Source organism: Bos indicus x Bos taurus, chromosome X, assembly GCF_003369695.1.
Source record: "Bos indicus x Bos taurus breed Angus x Brahman F1 hybrid chromosome X, Bos_hybrid_MaternalHap_v2.0, whole genome shotgun sequence".
Lineage (NCBI taxonomy): Eukaryota > Metazoa > Chordata > Mammalia > Artiodactyla > Bovidae > Bos > Bos indicus x Bos taurus.
In genome coordinates this window covers 46,902,008-46,924,274 of record NC_040105.1, presented here as the reverse complement: position 1 = coordinate 46,924,274, position 22,267 = coordinate 46,902,008, and the positions used below count along the sequence as shown (strand labels likewise).

Genomic DNA, 22,267 nt, shown 5'->3' with positions numbered 1-22,267 from the left:
AGGGTAGCTCCTATCGGGCGTAGCCCCTGACCTCGGACGTGGGATAGCTCCTCCTGGCCGCCACCCCTGACCTTGGACGTGGGGTAGCTCCTCTCGGCTGCCGCCCCTCGGTCAAAGGGTCCTCCCCGCTTCTGTCCCTGACATCGGATGTGGGGTAGCTCCTCTCGGCCACACTCTGCATGCCGTCGCAGCCACCTGTGAATACGGAATGAAGCAGGGCAAAGACTAATAGAGTTTTGCCAAGAAAATGCACTTGACATAGCAAACACCCTCTTCCAACAAGACAAGAAAAGACTCTACACATGGACATCACCAGATGGTCAACACCAAAATCAGACTGATTATATTCTTTGCAGCCAAAGATGGAAAAGCTCTATACAGTCAACAAAAACAAGACCAGGAGCTGACTGTGGCTCAGATCATGAACTCCTTATTGCCAAATTCAGACTGAAATTGAAGAAAGTAGGGAAAACCACTAGACGATTCAGGTATGACCTAAATCAAATCCCTTATGATTATACAGTAGAAGTGAGAAATAGATTAAAGGGACTAGATCTGATAGATAGAGTGCCTGATGAACTATGGATGGAGTTTCGTGACATTGTACAGGAGACAGGGATCAAGACCATCCCCATGGAAAAGAAATGCAAAAAAGCAAAATGGCTGTCTGGGGAGGCCTTAAAAATAGTTGTGAAAAGAAAAATGAAAAGTAAAGGAGAAAAGGAAAGATATAAGCATCTGAATGCAGAGTTCCAAAGAATAGCAAGAAGAGATAAGAAAGCCTTCCTCAGCGATCACTGCAGACAAATAGAGGAAAACAACAGAATGGGAAAGACTAGAGATCTCTTCAAGAAAATTAGAGATACCAAGGGAACATTTCATGCAAAGATGGGCTCGATAAAGGACAGAAATGGTATGGACCTAACAGAAGCAGAAGATATTAAGAAGAGGTGGCAAGAATACACAGAAGAACTGTACAAAAAAGATCTTCACAACCCAGATAATCACGATGGTGTGATGACTGACCTAGAGCCAGACATCCTGGAATGTGAAGTCAAGTGGGGCTTAGAAAGCATCACTACGAACAAAGCTAGTGGAGGTGACGGAATTCCAGTTGAGCTGTTTCAAATCCTGAAAGATGATGATGTGAAAGTGCTGCACTCAGTATGCCAACAAATTTGGAAAACTCGGCAGTGGCCACAGGACTGGAAAAGGTCAGTTTTCATTCCAATCCCAAAGAAAGGCAATGCCAAAGAATGCTCAAACTACTGCACAATTGCACTCATCTCACATGCTAGTAAAGTAATGCTCAAAATTCTCCAAGCCAGGCTTCAGCAATACGTGAACCGTGAACTTCCAGATTTTCAAGCTGGTTTTAGAAAAGGCAGAGGAACCAGAGATCAAATTGCAAACATCTGCTGGATCATTGCAAAAGCAAGAGAGTTCCAGAAAAACATCTATTTCTACTTTATTGACTATGCCAAAGCCTTTGACTGTGTGGATCACAATTAAACTGTGGAAAAATCTGAAAGAGATGGAATACCAGACCACCTGACCCGCCTCTTGAGAAACCTGTATGCAGGTCAGGAAGCAACAGTTAGAACTGGACATGGAACAGCAGACTGGTTCCAAATAGGAAAATGAGTACGTCAAGGCTGTATATTGTTACCCTGCTTATTTAACTTATATGCAGAGTACATCATGAGAAACACTGGGCTGGAAGAAGCACAAGCTGGAATAAAGATTGCCGGTAGAAATGTCAATAACCTCAGATATGCAGTTGACACCACCCTTATGGCAGAAAGTGAAGAGGAACTAAAAAGCCTCTTGATGAAAGTGAAAGTGGAGTGTAAAAAATTTGGCTTAAAGCTCAACATTCAGAAAACGAAGATCATGGCATCTGGTCCCATCACTTCATGGGAAATCGATGGGGAAACAATGGAAACAGTGGGGCTCCAAAATCACTGCAGATGGTGACTGCAGCCATGAAATTAAAAGATGCTTACTCCTTGGAAGGAAAGTTGTGACCAACCTGGATAGCATATTCAAAAGCAGAGACATTACTTTGCCAACAAAGGTCCGTCTAGTCAAGGCTATGGTTTTTCCAGTGGTCATTTAGGAATGTGAGAGTTGGATTGTGAAGAAGGCTGAGTGCTGAAGAATTGATGCTTTTGAACTGTGGTGTTGGAGAAGACTCTTGGGAGTCCCTTGGACTGCAAGGAGATCCAACCAGTCCATTCTGAAGGAGATCAGCCCTGGTATTTCTTTGGAGGTAATGATGCTGAAGCTAAAACTCCAGTACTTTGGCCACCTCATGCGAAGAGTTGACTCATTGGAAAAGACTCTGATGCTGGGAGGGATTGGGGGCAGGAGGAGAAGGGGACGATAGAAGATTAGATGGCTGGATGGCATCACTGACTTGATTGACGTGAGTCTGAGTGAACTCCAGGAGTTGCTGATGGATAGGGAGGCCTGGAGTGCTGCGATTCATGTGGTCACAAAAATTTGGACACGACTGAGTGACAGAACTGAACTGAACAGGGTAACAGCAGACAGCCCTGTTGAACTCCCATTTTAGTCTTGAACTTTTCAATTGTTCCATACAGGGTTCTAACTATTACTTCTTGACCCGCATTCAGGTTTCTCGGGAGACAGGTAAAATGGTCTCGTATACTTTAAGAGCTTTCCACAGTTTGTTATGATCCAAACGTCAAAGGCTGTAGCATAGTCAATGAAACAGAAGTAGATGTCTCTCTGGAATTTTCTTGCCTTCTGTATGATCCAGTTAATGTTGACAGTTTGATCTCTGGTTCCTCTGCCTTTTTTAAACCCAACTTGGACAGCTGCAAATTCTTGGTTTACATAATGCTGAAGCCTAGCATGCAAGATTTTAACATGAGCTTATTAGAATGGGAGATGAGTGCAATTGTCTGATGGTTTGAACATTATTTAATATTACGTTTCTTGGGAATTAGGATGAGGATTGACCTTTTCCAGTCCTGCGGCCACTGCTAGGTCTTCCAGATCTACTGACATAATGAGAGCAACACCTTTTTGGCGTCATTCTTTAGGGTTTTGAATAGTTCTACTGGAATTCGATCACATCCACTAGATTTATTAACAGCAGTGCTTCCTGAGGCCCATTTGACTTCATGTGAACTCCAGAATGTCTGGCTCTGGGTGACTAACCACAAAATCATAGAAATCCAGTTCATTAAGATCTTTTTTGTACAGTTCTTCTGCGTATTCTTTCCATCTCTTCTTGATCACTTCAGCATCTGCTAGTTCTCTACCATTTCTCTCCTTTATTTTGCCCATCTTTGGGCGAAATATTCCTTTGATATTTCCTGAAGGGATCTCTAGTCTTTCCTCTTCTGTTATTTTCCTCTATTTTTATGCATTGTTCATTGAAAAAGGTCTTTTTGTCTCTCCTTGCTATTCTTTGGAACTCTGTGTTTAGTTGGATGTGCCTTTCCCTTTCTCCCTTGCTTTTCACTTCTCTTCTTTCTTCAGCTATTTGTAGAGCCTTCTCAGATAACCACTTTGCTTTCTTGGTTTTCTTTTTCTTTGGGATAGTTTTATTCACTGCCTCCTGTACAGTATTATAGACCTCTGTCCATAGTTCTTTAGGTACACTGTTTACTAGATCTAATCCCTTGAATCTATTCATCACCTCCACTCCATAAGCATAGCGGGTGTGATTTAAGTCATACCTGGCTGGCCTGTTGCTTTCCCCCTCTTCCTTTAATTTAAGCCTGAATTTTGCTATGAGAAGCTGATGATCTAAGCCACAGTCAGCTCCAGTACTTGTTTTTGCTCACTGTGTACAGCTTTTCCATCTTCAGCTACAAAGAATATAATCAGCTTGATTTCAGTATTGACCATTTGGTTATGTCCATGTGTAAAGTCATATCTTGTGTTGTTGAAAGAGGGTGTTTGCTATGACCAGTGCATTCTCTTTTCATAATTCAGTTAATCTTGCCATGCTTCATTTTGTTATCCAAGGTCAAACTTGCCTGTTACTCCAGGCATCTCTTGATTTCCTACTTTTGGATTCCAATCCCCAGTAATGAATAGAACATCTTTTTTTTTGGTGTTAGTTCTAGGAGGTCTTCTAGGTCTTGATAGAACTATTCAACTTAAGCTTCTTCAGCATCGGTGGTGGGGGCATAGACTTGAATTACTGTGATGTTGAATGACTTGTCTTGGAAACAAACTGAGATCATTCTGTCATTTTTGAGGTTGCCCCCAAGTACTGTATTTCAGACTCTTTTGTTGACTTTGAGGGCTACTCCATTTCTTCTATGGGATTCTTGCTCACAGTAATAGATACAGTGTTCATCTGAGTTAAATTTGCCCATTCCCATCCATTTTAGTTCACTGATTCCTAAGATGTTGATGTCCATTACTTCATGGCAGGTAGAAGGGGAAAAGGTGGAAGCAGTGACAAGTTTCCTTTTCTTGGGGTCTAAAATCCCTGTGAATGGTCACTGCAGCCATGAAATCAGAAGACGATTGCTTCTTGGCAGAAAGGTGATGACAAACCTAGACAGTGTGTTAAAAAGCAGAGACATCACTCTGTCAATAAATGTCCGTATAGTCAAGGCTATGATCTTCCTAGTGGTCAGGTACAGGTGTGAGAGCTAGACCCTAAAGAAGGCAGAGTGCCAAAGAATTTATGCCTCCGAACTGTGGTGCTGTAGAAGACTCCTGCGAGTCTCTTGGCCAGCAAGGTGATCAAACCAGTCAATCTTGACGGAAATCAACCCTGAATACTCATTGGAAGGACTGATACTGAAGCTTAAGCTCCAGTGTTTTGATCACCTGATGCAAGCAGCCAACTCATTGGAAAAGCTTTTGATGCTGGGAAGGATTGAAGGCAGAAGGATAAGAGGGTGTCAGAGGATGAGATGGCTGGATGGCATCGCCGATGCAATGGGCATGAACTTAGGCAAACTGTGGGAGATAGTGAGGAATAGGGAGGCCTGACATAGCAAAGAGTGGGACACAACTGGGCAACTGAACAACAACAACCATCCTTCACTTTTTCAGAAGTTTGCTGTCTTACTTCAACTAAAACGGCATTTGACATTCAGGGATTAGAAAGATTTTCATCAAATCTGTGTCTTTCACCATTATTAATCTTAAAATGGTAAAGAGAGGTACCAAGCTTTTTTAAAAAAACTAAAGAATTGGTGCCCTTTGTCCAAATGAAAGATCAAAAAGTCCATCTTTTTTTAAGTGTATTTTTTTTTCATAAAAAAATTTTTCAATGCCATTCTCCCAAATCTTCCCACCCTCTCCCGCTCCCACAGAGTCCATAAGACTGTTCTATACATCAGTGTCTCTTTTGCTGTCTCGTATACAGGGTTATCGTTACCATCTTTCTAAATTCCATATATATGCGTTAGTATACTGTATTGGTGTTTTTCCTTCTGGCTTACTTCACTCTGTATAATAGGCTCCAGTTTCATCAGAGACACGTGTACCCCAATGTTCATCGCAGCACTGTTTATAATAGCCAGGACATGGAAGCAACCTAGATGTCCATCAGCAGATGAATGGATAAGAAAGCTGTGGTACATATACACAATGGAGTATTACTCAGCCATTAAAAAGAATACATTTGAATCAGTTTTAAGTGTATTTTATTTATTTATCTTGCTGTACCAAATCTTAGTTGTGGCATGTGGGACCTTCGACCTTTGTTGATACATGCGGAATCTTTAGTGTGTGTGTGTGTGCGTTTGTGTGTATGCTCAGTCATGTCCAACTCTTTCTGACCCCCTGGACTGTAGCCTGTCAGGCTCCTCAGTCCATAGGATTTTCCAGGCAAGAATACTGAAGTGGGTTGCCATTTCCTTCTCCAGGAATCGTTAGTTGTGGCATGCAAATTATTAGTTGTGGCATGTGGAATCTAGTTCCTTGACCTGGGATTGAATCTGGGCCCCCTGCTTTGGGAGCATGGAGTCTTAGCCACTGGAACACCAAGGGAGTTCCTCAAAAGTCCTTTTTAGTAGGTCAATTTTTCCTCTCTCAAAGAATGTACAAATATCTAGCAATATTCCTCTTCTGGATGGCTAGATCAATACTTATTAGAAACTGTATTGTGGTGAAAAAGTTCCATCCTTACGAGTTGATCAAATCTGGGTTCAGACCTTGCCTTCAGCTTTTATCCATATGATTCTTGTTGAAATTGGTTCACCACTCTGAACTCATCTTCTTATGGGGATAATAAAAGTACCCATCTTTAGTGGCTCTTGTTGAGGATTAAATGAGATAATATATGCGAAGGATCTAGCACAGTATCTAGTATACACATACTGGGGGCTCAGCAAATATTATATATTCTTTCCTACTTGAACATTAGGCTGCTTATATGTAGCAGTTTCTCAGATATGCCAGACCTATTCCCAGAGACTGTGTAGTGGTATGATATAGCTAGCTATCTGTAGTAGCTGGCCTTTCTGCTGCTGCCCAAACTTGGGTAGGGACTGCTATAATTATTGTTTAATTTGTGGATGCATCCATCAATCATAATAAACTTTCTTGTTACTAGGTGGTTGTTGCTTACACCTCCTGAGGTGTCCCTTTGATGTTTGTCATTAATTTAATGAAAGCTCAGTGACATTGTATGATAAGAAATCAGAATTATCATCATTTTCCCCTTTAACAAATATCTTGCATTCTAAGTAGAATATGTTAACTTGTAGATTTTTTTTCCTGCATGTGTTAATGTGAATAGTTTGTGTTTTTGAGGTTTCAATGGCATTCTTAAATTTTTATTACTACAGAAACTACACGCTATCCATATACATGCTCCTCCTACCTTCTGAAATGCACAGTAATGGGAGATTAGAAAATAGGCCCAGACAACATTAGTAAAATGGTCATCATTATAGAAGGTATTTTGGCTCCTTTCTAGTTTTTTGATTAATGTCTCCTCTCTGCAAGTCTCGGAGAAGGCAATGGCAACCCACTCCAGTACTCTTGCCTGGAAAATCCCACGGACGGAGGAGCCTGGTAGGCTGCAGTCCATGGGGTTGCTAAAAGTCAGACATGACTGAGTGACTTCACTTTCACTTTTCACTTTCATGCATTGGAGAAGGAAATAGCAACCCACTCCAGTGTTCTTGCCTGGAGAATCCCAGGGATCGGGGGGCCTGGTGGGCTGCCCTCTATGGGGTCGCACAGAGTCAGACACGACTGAAGTGACTTAGCAGCTCTGCAAGTCTCATTTACTCTCTACCCCACCCAATATTCTTCATATGACCTACAAGTGTTCTGATTATAACAGCTGAATATAGTGTTAAAATGGCCCTTGGTAGCTCCATTTCAATTTTATCAATGAGTGAAAGTCATGTATCTCATGAGTCATGTTTTAGACATTTTTCTACAGTAGTTCTTTATAATTAACTGGCCCTGAAGTTCTTAGACTTCTTTCTAGAGCTTCTCAGTTATAAATACTTTTGAACTTCTCAATTATAAAGACTTTTTTCTCAATATAAAGCCCTTTCAGGTGAGAAAATGTTTGTTTGTAATAGGAAACTCAAAATTATTATTTTAGTTCTTCAGATCGGACATCCTCATAGCTGCCATATCCTTCAATCAATCTCTTAAGCTGGGTTTTAATAATAAAATAAAAATACTAAATCTCCTTATCTTTCCCTTTACTATTCTGTTACTTAAAATACCTCGTCTAAATGCCAATGAAATTCTCTTCATTCCAGAATGTGCTATATCTGATCTGACTTCTTTTTAAATGGGTAAGATTTAAAACTGTTTACAATGAAGCATTGAGATTGACAAACCATGTTCTTTCATCATCTGCTCTATCTGCTCTCTTATGTTCTCAATATTACAGTTAAATGCCTTGGCCAACCGAGCAGCTGGGAAGGGGTATGAAAATGAAGACAACTATGCCAACATTCGCTTCAGGTTCATGAGCATTGAGAACATCCATGTGATGCGGAGCAGCCTGCAGAAACTCTTGGAAGGTACAGGGATTTCACCTGGGATAGGCCAGAGTCTAAAGAGATCGCATAATTATGTAAGGAAAAAGTATGTCTGATTTTGGGGTAAAATATAAAAGCAACCAGCAGAGCAGAATCAATAGGTGATAACATTTTTGACTGTAATGTGAATCCAGTTTGTATAGATAGTACTGAATTATAGCAGTGTTGGTCTGACAAAGGAACTACAGTGTTTAGTTTCATAACTCTGTGGAGTCCATCTGGGAAATAATGTATCTGTATACAATTATAGAGATTGCTATGTAGAGGTGGGTAGATCAACACAAATATAAGTGAATTTGGGATTTATTTCATCTTCCTCATTTAATCTGCTGTAAAGAGTCAGTCCAGTTTCATCACTGTGCTGATAAAGGGGGTGAATTTAGACTTCAAAGCTGCTATCAAGCAATTTGGGTCATCTGTCATAGCTGCAAAATAATTGGTATCAGAATGGGGGCAAGGTGAGATCAGGGCCTCACAGGACTCTTGAGTCTAGAACATTTCTCCCAAAGCCACTATCCAGGATTCCATGATGTGATATGTCATCTCAGGCACACATTAGGGAAAACCTGCCTTCCTTAAGTGAACTCCCTGTTCTTCCTCTTCTCAATTTTTTACTTATACTGTCTGCCAGGACCTCTCCTTCACATGACTCTTATCAGATCTTGTCTCCTCAGTCTGCAGCCCTTTTTAGGGTATTAGGATTCCTCTTCCTTAGGTCTCTTCCTCCTTTCTTTTTTGTCCCAGAATATTATACAGTAGGAGAAGAGAACCTTTTGCAGATTTTTTTGAGGCAAAAGATTTCCCAGTGCAAAATGCATGAAAATTAACATAATTTTTCAACTGTTGAGACACCACAGAACTGCAAGGGAGTAGGTGGTGATGTGGAAGTAGAGACAGATGTTAAGGGCTACAGAGTTAGGATGAGTAGGAGGAGTTAGAATGGGAATCAGATGTGTTTTCTAATAGCAGGAGATGTGAGTATTTTCCTATGGATACTATCTTCTGTCTCTCTTCTTTAGAGATTTCTGTGGTCTTGGGGGTGATTCTATGGACTTGAGAAAGCAAACCCAAACTAGGAGATATGGTAGACTCTAGCTCCAGTACTGTCCCTGATTCACTGTGTGATTTCCAACTAATTATTTAACCTTTCTGTGCCTCAGCTTCCTCATTTACGAAATGGGAATCCACTTTGTCTCCTTTCTTGTTGAATAAACTGAGGTAATTGTGAATTTCAATTTCTGCTTCCTTTTCTACCTTAGTTTGTGAATTGAAAACTCCAACAATGAGTGAATTTCTTAGCGGCCTGGAGAGCTCAGGGTGGTTGAGACACATTAAAGCTATTATGGATGCTGGAATTTTCATTGCAAAGGTAATAATCAGGACTTTTAAGAACTTGCACTGACTTAATTATGGGATCTCTTAAAGTAGCAGTGTATCATGGAAAGAATATAAGAAAAAGACACCTGATTTCTAGATTTAGGTCTACCACTAATTTAATGTGTGCCCTTGGCAAATCTCTTTCCTTCTCTAAGTTTCATCCTCTGTAAAGCAAGGTGGTTAGACTAGAATCTAATGACATAACTTTTTTTGGGGGGGGGTACTGAGCTCTTTGACAATATCATTGACCCTCTCCCCTGGAAAAATGCACATATAGCTATGCATACAGAATATAGGCCTTAATTTCAGAGAGTATACAGTATATCCCTGGTTAAAAACTTAAATAATATCTTAAATAATAACTTAAATAATATCTCATGGTCCTTCCAACTCAAATACTCTGATGTATTTTTGTGTTGATTCTAAGGTACCAAGTGGAAGTAAGACTGGGTATAAAATAAATGCAGTTGGTTTCTATGGGTTTTCAGAGCTCTGAGTATAAAGCTGACCTTTCTGATGTTTTTGTATAGGTCTGCCTCTGAATACAGTCTAAGTAGACTTCATCACTCATTTATGCTGAGTCACTTACTTTCTGACTTTCAGAACCCTGGCTTCTGTATCATTTATTAGGTGATGTTAAAAAAAGAAGAAATTTGGAGTGTACGTTTTCTCATTTTGAAATTTTGTTTATATATTCCTACATGAGAACTTCCTCTCTTCACCCCACCCCAGTGATTTGTTAGAAGTGAAGAAAAGGAGAGAATCACTTTCACCACTCTTTTGCCATTTTCTCAGTTGAAGATGAGATTTATAGCCTCTGCCTTAAAAGGTTTTTAAAAGAATGTGTGTATTTAACTATCTTAAATATCTAGCCCTAATATTTTTCAATTTCCTAGTCTTATTGCTTACATTTTTCATTATAATATATTATTAGTGCTTACTGTGTGACCCCCGCCCAGGTCATTTCAAACCCATTATTCTAGCCGCTTACTGTGTGACCCCCACCCAGGTCATTTCAAACCCATTATTCTAGCCATTCTTTATACTGTTCCTTTTTTGCATGTACTATACTCATACATTTGTATTTCCTTTCTGAAACTGACTTCATGAGACCAAAGAGAGTGAGAATGGAGAAGAGGAATAGATTTGGTAGATAGTACAACCTCATAAACATTTGTGATTTAAAATGAATGGGTGAAAAAAAATAGGCTTGCATTTGTACAGTTATCCTGTGTTTCCCATCTCCATAACACCTATATATCCCCAGCTTGAAAAAGTCAGCCTTGAATTTTCTCTCTTCCCCTCTGTCTGGTAATTGCCTCATCCTGTCAGCTATCCTCAAGTGTTTCTCAAATCTATCCTTTCTTTCCAGCCTCTGCCTTAAGTACTATAATAACTTTCTGACTGGTTTACTTGTCCCTAATAGTTGCTCCCCAGTTTGGCCACCAAATTGATTCTAAAGTCATCTTTCTTGAGAAAATATGATAATGTCACTTTAAACTCAAAATCCTGCAATGACTCCCCATTGCCCATAAGACCCTGGCAATCATGAAATCTTGTTCTCAAAAACACTATAGTATCCCTCCCTCTCTCTTTGTCTCTCGTTATCTTTATTTATGTTTCTCATTATAAAAGTTATACATGTACATTGTAGAAGTAAACAATTCTAAGTATATAACATAAAATGTATATATTCCCTGTAGTTTGCCCCCACAACGTATACATCACTATTAATAGTTTAATGTATGCCTCTAGATCAGCACTATTTGAACTTCCTGTGTTGATGGCTTCCCTTTTGGCCCAGAAGATAAAGAATCTGCCTGCATAGCAGGAGACCTGTGTTCAATCCCTGGGTTGAGAAGATCCCCTGGAGCAGGAAATGGCAACCCACTCCAGTATTCTTGCCTGGAATATTCCATGGAAAGAGGAGCCTGGAGTCATAAAGAGTAGGACATGACTGAGTGAGAGGGTGCTTCCCAATTCATGTGATGTTGGAAATGTTCTGGATCTGTACTAATACAATAGCCACTAGCCACATGTGGGAGTTGTATACTTGAAATGTGGCTAGTGAGAGTAAGGAATTTAAAATTTTATTCAATTTTGATCAGTTTAAATTTAAATAGCCACTTGCGGCTAGTGACTACCATATGGCACAGTACAGGTCTAGATTTTCAGCATATATAATTATATATAGGGCTTCTCTGATATCTCACTTGGTAAAGAATTATAACACTATATATATTATTGTTACTACTTTGTAAAAGTAAGATTATGTTGTGCATATTTTTCTGCAACTAACTTTTTATACTTAATATATGATAAATATTTTCTAGGTCAGTTCAATCAGTACTACCTCATTTTTTTTCAGTGACTATATAATATTCCATTAAGTGAATATTTTAATTTCATTTATTAGGTGATGTTAATAAAAGAATTTGGAGTGTACATTTTCTCATTTTGAAATTTTGTTTATATATTCCTACATGAAAACATGCTCTCTTCACCGCACCCCTATTATTTGGTAGAAGTGAAGAAAGGAGAGAATCACTTTTCACCTCTCTTCTGCCATTTTCTCAGTTGGAGATGAGATTTATAGCCTCTGGCTTAAAATATTGGTCCCTGTTAATAGACAATTCAGTTATTCACATTTTTTACAAATGCAGACATTGTTGCATCAAATAGCCTTGAACATATTTCTTTATATGTGTTGGCATTCTTAAAAGTGGATTTTCATTTGAAGAGTATGAATATTTCAGTCTTTACTAGATGTGGCCAAATTGTCCTTCAACTAGGTTACACCAGTTTCCATTCCCACCAACAATGCCTCTTTCTCTACATAGCCAGCAATGGTTATCATCAGTCTTTTTAATTTTCCTCATTTGATAAGTGATGCATTTTATGTCCTGTTTTGATTTGCACTTCTTTAATTATTAGTGAAATTGAACATCTTTTCCTATCTACCAGTGACTTTTCACTCCATGTCGAGCTCTAAGGAAAGAGTGTAGCTGCTACTATTAGGCCTCTGATACTACCTGAAGTATTTGGTTAACTGGGAAGTTTAAAAGGTTGAGAACTTTTTTCCAGATTTCTGTAACTCTTGTCTTGCAACCTAACTATTTTTCTAGGAATATCATTTTTTTTTTGTACCGTCTATTACAGAGGTTACTCATTTTCCCACACCCCTGAACCTCACAGTCCATGGCAGGTTCAATACTCCCCTTGCTTTTTACAAAGCTCTTTCCTCCTTTTAGGTCTGTTTCAATTAGCTATGCTACTCTATACCTCTCCTGCTGCTGCTGCTGCTGCTGCTGTGTTGGTTCAGTCATGTCCGAGTCTGTGCGAGCCCATAGATGGCAGCTCACCAGGCTCCCCCGTCCCTGACACTTCTCCAGGCAAGAACACTGGAGTGGGTTGGCATTTCCTTCTCCAACGCATGAAAGTGAAAAGTGAAAGTGAAGTCGCTCAGTCCTGTCCGACTCTTCGCGACCCCATGGACTGCAGCCTACCAGGCTCCTCCATCCATGGGATTTTCCAGGCAAGAGTACTGGAGTGGGGTGCCATTGCCTTCTCCGATACCTCTCCTAGTGGCTCTCTTTTCTCCTTTAAGTACTTTGGAAACCATTTTAGGTAGGTGACTTCCTTTCCATCCTGATTCTTCCTCTCAATCCTGGGAGATTTGAATGTCCATGTACAAACCTATAAAACACTCAGCACTGATATAGTTCTTTGAACTTTTATACCCCAGTTCTCACACTTTTACTCCAGCTAACCTGGTTTTTCTGTCCCATGAAGACCTCTGCACTTTTAACTCCATTTTTTCCACCTTTTCCTACTTTCTTCCCTATGGAGCCAAGACCTAGTTGTGTAGCACTTCATCCATTCCACCTTGCCTCTTTATCCTTCCATTCTACCTACCCTGATAATCTCATTCATTCTCTGCTTTTATATCCTGACTACTAAACAATGCTACAAAGGAGTAAATCCCATAGCCATGTTAACTGGTATTGAGTTTATGGTGTATAACATTGGTTGGGTCCCAGCCCTGTTCCACCAAGCAAGATATTTCTAATATGTATTTTACTTTCAAGCTGGCTATAGCACTGTTACTTTCCTCTCTATAAGCACATATTCAGACTTGTCTTCATCTTTATAGAAAAATAAAGGTAATCTCTCATCTTCCCACGCAACTATTTTTTCTCCTTCCTTGCTATCTTAGAGGAAATGGTGCCTCATACCTATATTCTTAATTCCATCCCCTCCTTCTTCAAGGAAACTTTTCCCCCTATATTTTCTTTTTCCCACCTCTCTTACATTTTTAACCTTTTCCTTTCACTGGCTTCATCCCTCAGAAATATGCTCGGCACTTTTTTTTTTTTTTTTTTTTTGGGCAGGGGGAGCTACACTGGATCTTTGTTGCTGTGAGGATTTTCTCTAGTTGCAGTGAGAGGGGACTACTCTCTAGTTGCAGTGCACAGGCTTCTCATTGTGGTGACTTCTTTTGTGCAGAACAGGCTCTAGGGCACACACACAGGCTTCAGTAGTTGTGAAACACAGGCTTTAATGCCCCACAGCATGTGGAATCTTCCCAGACCAGGGATTGAACCCATGTCCTCTGCATTGACAGGTGGATTCTTAACCACTCGGCCACCAGGGAAGTAAACTTAATACTTTCTTATTCCTAAGAAAAGAATTTTTCTTATCTTCTTATATTTACTGTTCTCTTTCCTCTTGCTTAGAGCTTTCTTGAAAGTAATTGACCTTCCTTATCTACACTTCCTCACATCCCTTCATTTTTCAGTTCACTATAATCCAGTTTCCTTCCATACCATTAGTACTCTTCTTGCTGAGGTCTCTGCTGCTACGGAGAAGGCAATGACACCCCACTCCAGTACTCTTGCCTGGAAAATCCCATGGATGGAGGAGCCTGGTAGGCTGCAGTCCATGAGGTCGCTAAGAGTCAGACATGACTGAGCGACTTCACTTTCACTTTTTACTTTCTTGCTGAGGTCTCAAATGACCCCTAACTTGTCGATTTCAAGGTCACTCTTTAACCTTTGTTCTGTTTTCACCACTCTGCTACATTTGACATTGTTATCCCCATTCTCTTTGAACCATTTTTGTAGTTCTGGCCTTAATCCAACTACTATTTCCCATTTCTTTTTCTACCTTTCAGGCTTTTTCACAAGCTGACTCCTTTAATAGCTCTCTCCTTCCTCTACTTTCCCCTTAAAAGTTACTGCTTTTTAAGGTCTTTCCTTTTCTCACTGTGGTCTCTGCATGGACAGCACCAGTCATGCAGTTTCACTTATGATCTCTACTCATATTGTGGTCACATCTATACTCTGGCTCAGTTTCCTCATTCTCCTAAACTACAGACCCACATATACAGCTGTCCACTGAATGCCCCATTGAATATCCCCCAACTACCTCAGACTCTCCATGGCCTCAAATTAAATCTTACTTACTCTGAACACTAACTAAAACTTGTTTCTTCCTCTGTGTTTATTGTTCAGGCTAATGGTATTGTCATCCACTTAGTCATTACTAAATGAAACATTTAAGAGTCATTTTTGACTTTTCCCTCTCCTTTATCCCACATCTCTTCTCACACTATGTCCTATTAGATTTTTATTCTTAACATCTCTCTTCTCCTTTTCAGCCCCACTGCTACCACCTTTATTCAGGTGCTTATTACCTTTCACAATTTTGGTGGCTCTTTGACTGATCTTTCTAAATCCAAATTTATGCCCTCTTATTCTCCTTATTGTCACCATAGTGAGTACATCTGATCATGGTACTTCTCTGCTTTTAAAACTCCAGTGACTCCCTATTGCTACCAGATAAAGTGCACACTTGTCAATCTGAACCTTGCCCTCCTGGCCAGACTTGTCTCTCCTCACTCCCTCACTTCTAGTGTAGCCTCAACCACCAAGCTAGTTAATAATTCCTCACCTATGCCATGCCTCCTTGCCTTTGTAAATATTGTCAGATTATGCCCCTTGCCTGGAATATCCATTCCTCCTGGTCTATTGACAAATGTCTATTCATCTGACAAGGCCGACTTTAGTTGTCTCCTCTTCTTTAGTTATTATATGCCTTTGTTGTATCTGATGTTACCTTTCATTGTTTTAGTTATCATTGGTTTATAGTCATTCATTTAAATGTTTGTCTTTTTTGTATCCCCAGTGCACACTATAATGCATCTTGTATAGTCACTCAGTAGTTATTGGCTAGGTGAGTAGATGAATGAATGTGTGAATAAATGCCCTTCTTCCTCACCTGAGAAAATCCTACATTTTCTTCAAGGCTCAAGCTTCCCTGGCTCCTACAAAAGGCTACATTACCCTATAGCATCAGTTTTTCCACTGCATTGTATTTATTTACCTTTGGTAATCCTGAATAGTTTGCTCATTGAAGGCAGAAACTGAGTCTCATCTTTGTATCTCTAATCCTTAGCATATACATGACATAGAGGGATACATAATTAAGTGCTAGAATGATTAAGTGAATGCTCAATAGCTCCCATTGCCAAAATTGCCCAGGTTGAGGAACTGCCCATATTTTTACATCATTTTGATTGTATAGAAACTTACCTAAGACAGGTAAACCTCTCCACGTTAAGTTAAAAGTATTTATATTAGTAAGACTAAATGGCTGAAGATTCCGAAGCAAATTACTATCAGGTCTGGGACTGAGATGCAGAACTGTCTTGTTTTTGAGCATGAATTCTTCCTCTTGCCCACTCCTTGCTATAATAATTGATCCATGTCTTCTTCAGAAGTTTTATAAATGTAGATCTTCTTTTGTTTTTATTTTTACCCATATAATGTGCTGGTTTTGGTTTTCTTTTCCTATTAGGTAAGCTCACCTTCTGTTACATTTCTTTATTTTCTTTTTCATTCCCCATGTGTGCATGCTCAGTTGTGTCTTATTCTTTGCAACCCTATGGACTATATAGCCTATCAGGCTCCTCTGATTCTCCAGGCAATCCTATGGACAGAGAATAGTGGAGTGGGTTGCCATTTCCTTTTCCAGGGTCATTCCTCATATAGGATACCAATATTACGAGAAGAAATTAATGTAGCCCAGTTAAGACCAAGTTCTCTGCTGTATTGATGGTAACCATATATAATTAACCCAGCATGCTATGTAAAAGTTGTTTATGGTACTTTTTGCCTCTTGTCTTTACAGGCAGTGAAGGTAGAAAAGACCAATGTCTTAGTCCATTGTTCTGATGGGTGGGACCGCACAGCACAAGTTTGCTCTGTGGCCAGCATCCTCCTAGATCCATTTTATAGGACATTCAAAGGACTCATGGTAAGAGAGCAGTGATTGGATTTTACCTTGCACAAGTGGGCGATTATGAATAGATCAAATATAACTCTCAACCAACTTGTTTTCTATAAGAAAGAGGTCTACAAAAACAGCTCTCATTTTCAGTTTAGCTTCTTTCACTAAAGTATGCATTTACAGTCTACATACTTTCCATTGCACACTCAACATAGTTTCTTACCCATCAGAAGATAAGTTGGATATAATAGGCTGGTTGGTGTAAGGTAAAGGAAAGACTCAAAAAGTTAACAAAGTTTAATGGATGATTGTTAAATAAGCAAACTGATGGGCTCATCATCTTCAGTGTCAGCTGTCTTGATGTCAGACTGATGTTTGTTTTCTGGTGCTGAATCCAACACTTCTTACTTTGTCTTTCTATGAAACAGAACTTACAGTAGGAGTTTATCCTCATTTTTCTTTTGGAAATGCTTTATTTTTTTTTAATGGTTGAAATGCATTTATACCAAGATTTGTTCTTGGTACAAACTCAAATACTGCCTTTGGATCCCTGTTTCTTCATAGGTTGAATTTACTATATTTATCAAGATTTCGTTATGACTTATATAGCCTGCCACACATTATGTAAAAGCCAAAAAAAATGTGACACTGAGTACAAATCCAGAATGATTTCTCCTGAGAGCTTTGAAATTTGAAGATAGCCTTTACAGGTCTTTAAAGGAAATCTAAATTACTTATTTATCATGTAGGAAATTAAATTTATGATCATTCAACACAAATTTGTACAAAGTCCACTTCAGCAAAGTGTTTTGATACTTTATCGGTATGATTAATTAATTTTATGATTTTTCTAATGCAAAGTTTTCTTTTTCTATAAAATAAAGATCCTGATAGAGAAGGAATGGATATCCATGGGCCACAAGTTCTCCCAAAGGTAAAAATATCCTCATTTTAAAGGTGGAGGCTAAGGAGAATTCAGTAGGGTGAGATTTATCAAAACCCTGATATATTCTTGTATAAGAAGGAAGAATAAGTTGAACATGGCATAAATCTCTTTTCATCAAAAAACACATATTCCATACATAATGCTAAGGAATTAGGGACACAGGAGTAACTAGGCAATCATATATGCCTTCAAAGTGAAACAAATGATTATATCAAATCATTTAATATTTCAAGGAAGACTAGACATCACAGGCCACAGAGGAAAAAGAGCTTAACTGTGTTTGAAGAACACAAGATAGGCTTCCAGGAATAGGCAATATTTAAGGATGAATTTTAGGGACTGAATAGGAGTTTGCTAGAGAGAACAGTGGGCATTCAGGTAGAGGGAGTAATATCTAATGCAATGCAACTTTTAATCTTTTATAAGAAAAAAAAAAAGGCATTTGCACATTTCTGTTCTTTGGTAAGAGGTGGCTGCAAGGACTTATATTTATTTAGTGATCTAGTACTGTTATAAGCCAAACAGCCTCACTGAGACTTTGTGTGTTAAGAGAATAACAAATATTTATCAAATACCTAACAATATGCTGTAAACTATGTGAGACACTGAGCTGATAACAAAGGCACATAAAATATGAGTTTTACCCTCAAGGAGGTTGCTATTCAAGTCTTATTATCCCACATTGGTGTGTATACATTAAATTTCTTTTGATTACTACTCTCTAGCTATTTGGGTCCATCCATTTGTTCTTCTTTTGTCAACAAACTTTGGTCCAGGCAATATGCCAGGTTTTGAGGGTACTGTATTAGACCAGATGTGTTTGCTGTCCCTTCTTCTATAGAAAATAAAATCAGTGATGACAGTATAGTATGATACGGGCTTTCCAGGTAGCGCTAGTGGTAAAGGACCTGCTGGACAATGCAGGAGATGTAAAAGATAAGGTTTAGGTCCTGGGTTGGGAAGATCTCCTGGAGGAGGGGATTGCAACCACTCCAATATTCTTGCCTGGAGAATCCCATGGACAGAGGAGCCTAGTGAGCTACAGTTCATATGGTCACAAAGAGTCAGACATGACTGAAGTGACTTAACACACACACATAGTATAACTGCTACAAGGGAACCTTACCCATGCTGGGCAAAGGAAAATTCCTAGAACTGGTGGTATTTTAGAACATTAAGAAGATGAGGTTGATCTATTTTTAGGTTTTGAGAAATCTCCATACTATTTTTCACTCTGGCTGCACCATTTTATATTCCCACAAGCAAGTAGGATGGTTCCCTTTTCTCTATATCCTTGGCCAGTATTTGTTGTGTTTCTTTTTGAGTTTCTTTGTGGGTATATATCTGAGAAAAAAACGAAAACATTAATTTAGAAACATACAGTGCACCCCCATGTTCATAGCAGCATTATTTACAGCTGCCAAGGTGTGGAAGCAACATAAGCGTCCATCAATAGATGGGATAAAAAGGACGTTGTATATATAAATAGATACAGAGTGGAATACTACTCAGCTATAAAAAGGAGTGAAACTTTGTCATTTGCAGCATCATGGATGGACTTTGGAGGGCATTATGCTAAGTGAAATGAGTCATACAGAGAAATACAAGTACTGTATGATATCACTTGCATGTGGAATCTAAAAAATACAACAAACTAGTGAATATAACAAAAAACTAGCAGACTCACAGATGTAGAGAACAAAGTAGTGGTTAGGAAGAAACTAGGGAAGAGGGGTAAAGAGAGGAGTAGGTAGGAAAGGTAAAGGAAAGACTCAAAAAGTTAACAAAGTTTAATGGATGATTGTTAAATAAGCAAACTGATGGGCTCATCATCTTCAGTGTCAGCTGTCTTGATGTCAGACTGATGTTTGTTTTCTGGTGCTGAATCCAACACTTCTTACTTTGTCTTTCTATGAAACAGAACTTACAGTAGGAGTTTATCCTCATTTTTCTTTTGGAAATGCTTTATTTTTTTTTTTTAATGGTTGAAATGCATTTATACCAAGATTTGTTCTTGGTACAAACTCAAATACTGCCTTTGGATTCCTGTTTCTTCATAGGTTGAATTTACTATGTTTATCAAGATTTCATTATGACTCATATAGCCTGCCACACATTATGTAAAAGCCAAAAAACAAAACAAAACAAAAAATGTGACACTGAGTACAAATCCAGATTGATTTCTCCTGAGAGCTTTGAAATTTGAAGATAGCCTTTATAGGCATTTAAAGGAAATCCAAATTACTTATTTATCATTTGGGAAATTAACTTTATGATCATTCAACACAAATTTGTACAAAGTCCACTACAACAAAGTGTTTCGTAGGTAGGAAATTTTTTAAGAGGGTTATGAAATTATATGAAATCATTTGTCTGAAACTTGTGAAAATTATAAAGCACTATAGATTTAAAGAATCTTTCATGGAAAAAGTTTTAAAAAAGATTTGTATAAATCAAAACTATAATAAGATATCACCTCACACTGGTCAGAATGGTCATCATCAAAAAAATCTACAAACAATAAATGCTGGAGAGGATATGGAGAAAAGGGAACCCTCTTGCAAAGTTGGTAGGAAAGTAATTAGATACAATCACTATAGAAGACAGTATGGAGATTCCTTTAACAAATAGGAATAAAACTACCATATGACCCAGCAATCGCACTGCCAAGCATATACCCTGAGGAAACCAAAACTGAAAAAGTCATATGTACCCCAATATTCATTGCAGCACTATTTACAATAGGTAGGATATGGAACAACCTAGATGTCCATTGACAGATGAATGGATAAAGAAGCTGTGGTGTGTATATACAATAGAATATTACTCAGCCATAAAAAAAAAACCACACATTTGAGTCAGTTCTAATGAGGTGGATGAACCTAGAGCCTATTATACAGAGTTAAGTAAGTCAGAAAGAGAAAAACGAATGTCGTATATTATCACATATATATGAAATCTAGAAAGATGGTACTGATGAACCTATTTGCAGGGAAGGAAAAGAAATGCAGATGTAGAGAACAAACTTATGGACATTGGATGGGAGGGGGAAGGAGAGGGTGGGATGAAAGTAGAGAGTAACATGGAAACGTATATACTACCATATGTAAAAAAGATCAGTTCAGTTGCTCAGTCGTGTCCGATTCTTTGTGACCCCATGGATAGCCAATAGGAATTTAAAATAGATAGCCACTGGGAATTAGCTATATGACTCAGAGAACTCAAATTGGGGCTCTGTAACAACATAGAGTGGTGAGATGGGTGGGAGGTAGGAGGTGGGAGGGAGGTTCAAGAAGGAGGGGGCATATGTATACCCATGGCTGATCAAATTGATATATGACAGAAGCCCAATACAATACTGTAAAGCAGTTGTTATTCAATTAAAAATAAATAAATTTTAAAGAAGATTAAAGATTTGAAAGAAATAGTGGGTGTTTTGTAGAATGACTCCTTAGGAGAAAAGAGGGATAAAGACTTCCATCCAAATGAAAACATTTAGCTTGAGGTATAACCAAGAACCACCCTTACAGCAGAAAGCAAAGAGGAACTAAAGAGGCTCTTGATGAAAATGAAAGAGGACAATGAAAAAACTGTCTTAAAACTCAACATGTGAAAAACTAAGACCATGGCATCTGGTCCCATCACTTCATGGCAAATAGATGTGGAAACAGTGGAAAGAATGGAAACAGTGAGAGACCTTATTTTCTTGGGCTCCAAAATCACTGCAGATGGTGACTGAAGCCAGGAAATTAAAAGACGCTTGCTCCTTTAAGAAGAAAATTAAATCCTTGCTCCATAGAAGAAAATCTATGACCAACCTAAACAGCATATTAAAAAGCAGAAACATTACTTTGCTGACAAAGTTCCACATATAGTCAAAGCTGTGGTTTTTCCAGTAATCATGTATGGATGTGAGAGTTGGACTATAAACAAAGCTGAGCACCGAAGAACTGATGCTTTTTTTTTTTTTTAATTTTATTTTATTTTTAAACTTTACAATATTGTATTAGTTTTGCCAAATATCGAAATGAATCCGCCACAGGTATACCTGTGTTCCCCATCCTGAACCCTCCTCCCTCCTCCCTCCCCATACCCTCCCTCTGGGTCGTCCCAGTGCACCAGCCCCACGCATCCAGTATTGTGCATTGAACCTGGACTGGTGACTCGTTTCATACATGATATTATACATGTTTCAATGCCATTCTCCCAAATCTCCCCACCCTCTCTCTCTCCCACAGAGTCCATAAGACTGTTCTATACATCAGTGTCTCTTTTGCTGTCTCATACACAGGGTTATTGTTACCATCTTTCTAAATTCCATATATATATATGCGATAGTATACTGTACTGGTGTTTTTCTTTCTGGCTTACTTCACTCTGTATAATAGGTTCCAGTTTCATCCATCTCATTAGAACTGATTCAAATGTATTCTTTTTAATGGCTGAGTAATACTCCATTCTGTATATGTACCACAGCTTTCTTATCCATTCATCTGCTGATGGGCATCTAGGTTGCTTCCATGTCCTGGCTATTATAAACAGTGCTGCGATGAACATTGGGGTACACGTGTCTCTTTCCCTTCTGGTTTCCTCAGTGTGTATGCCCAGCAGTGGGATTGCTGGATCATAAGGCAGTTCT

General features: G+C 38.8%; 1 protein-coding gene across 3 annotated transcripts in view; it reads left to right on the top strand.

Annotated features, from left to right (window-relative positions):
* Positions 1 to 22,267, top strand: part of MTMR8 (myotubularin related protein 8) — a 317,771-nt gene that overhangs the window by 88,446 nt on the left and 207,058 nt on the right. For all 3 annotated transcript variants that reach the window (XM_027533709.1, XM_027533707.1, XM_027533708.1), the window contains exons 7-10: positions 7,865 to 7,997; positions 9,275 to 9,384; positions 16,584 to 16,709; positions 17,567 to 17,616. In XM_027533709.1, the coding sequence (XP_027389510.1) occupies positions 7,865 to 7,997; positions 9,275 to 9,384; positions 16,584 to 16,709; positions 17,567 to 17,616 (419 nt within the window). The remainder of the gene's footprint in view (positions 1 to 7,864; positions 7,998 to 9,274; positions 9,385 to 16,583; positions 16,710 to 17,566; positions 17,617 to 22,267) is intronic.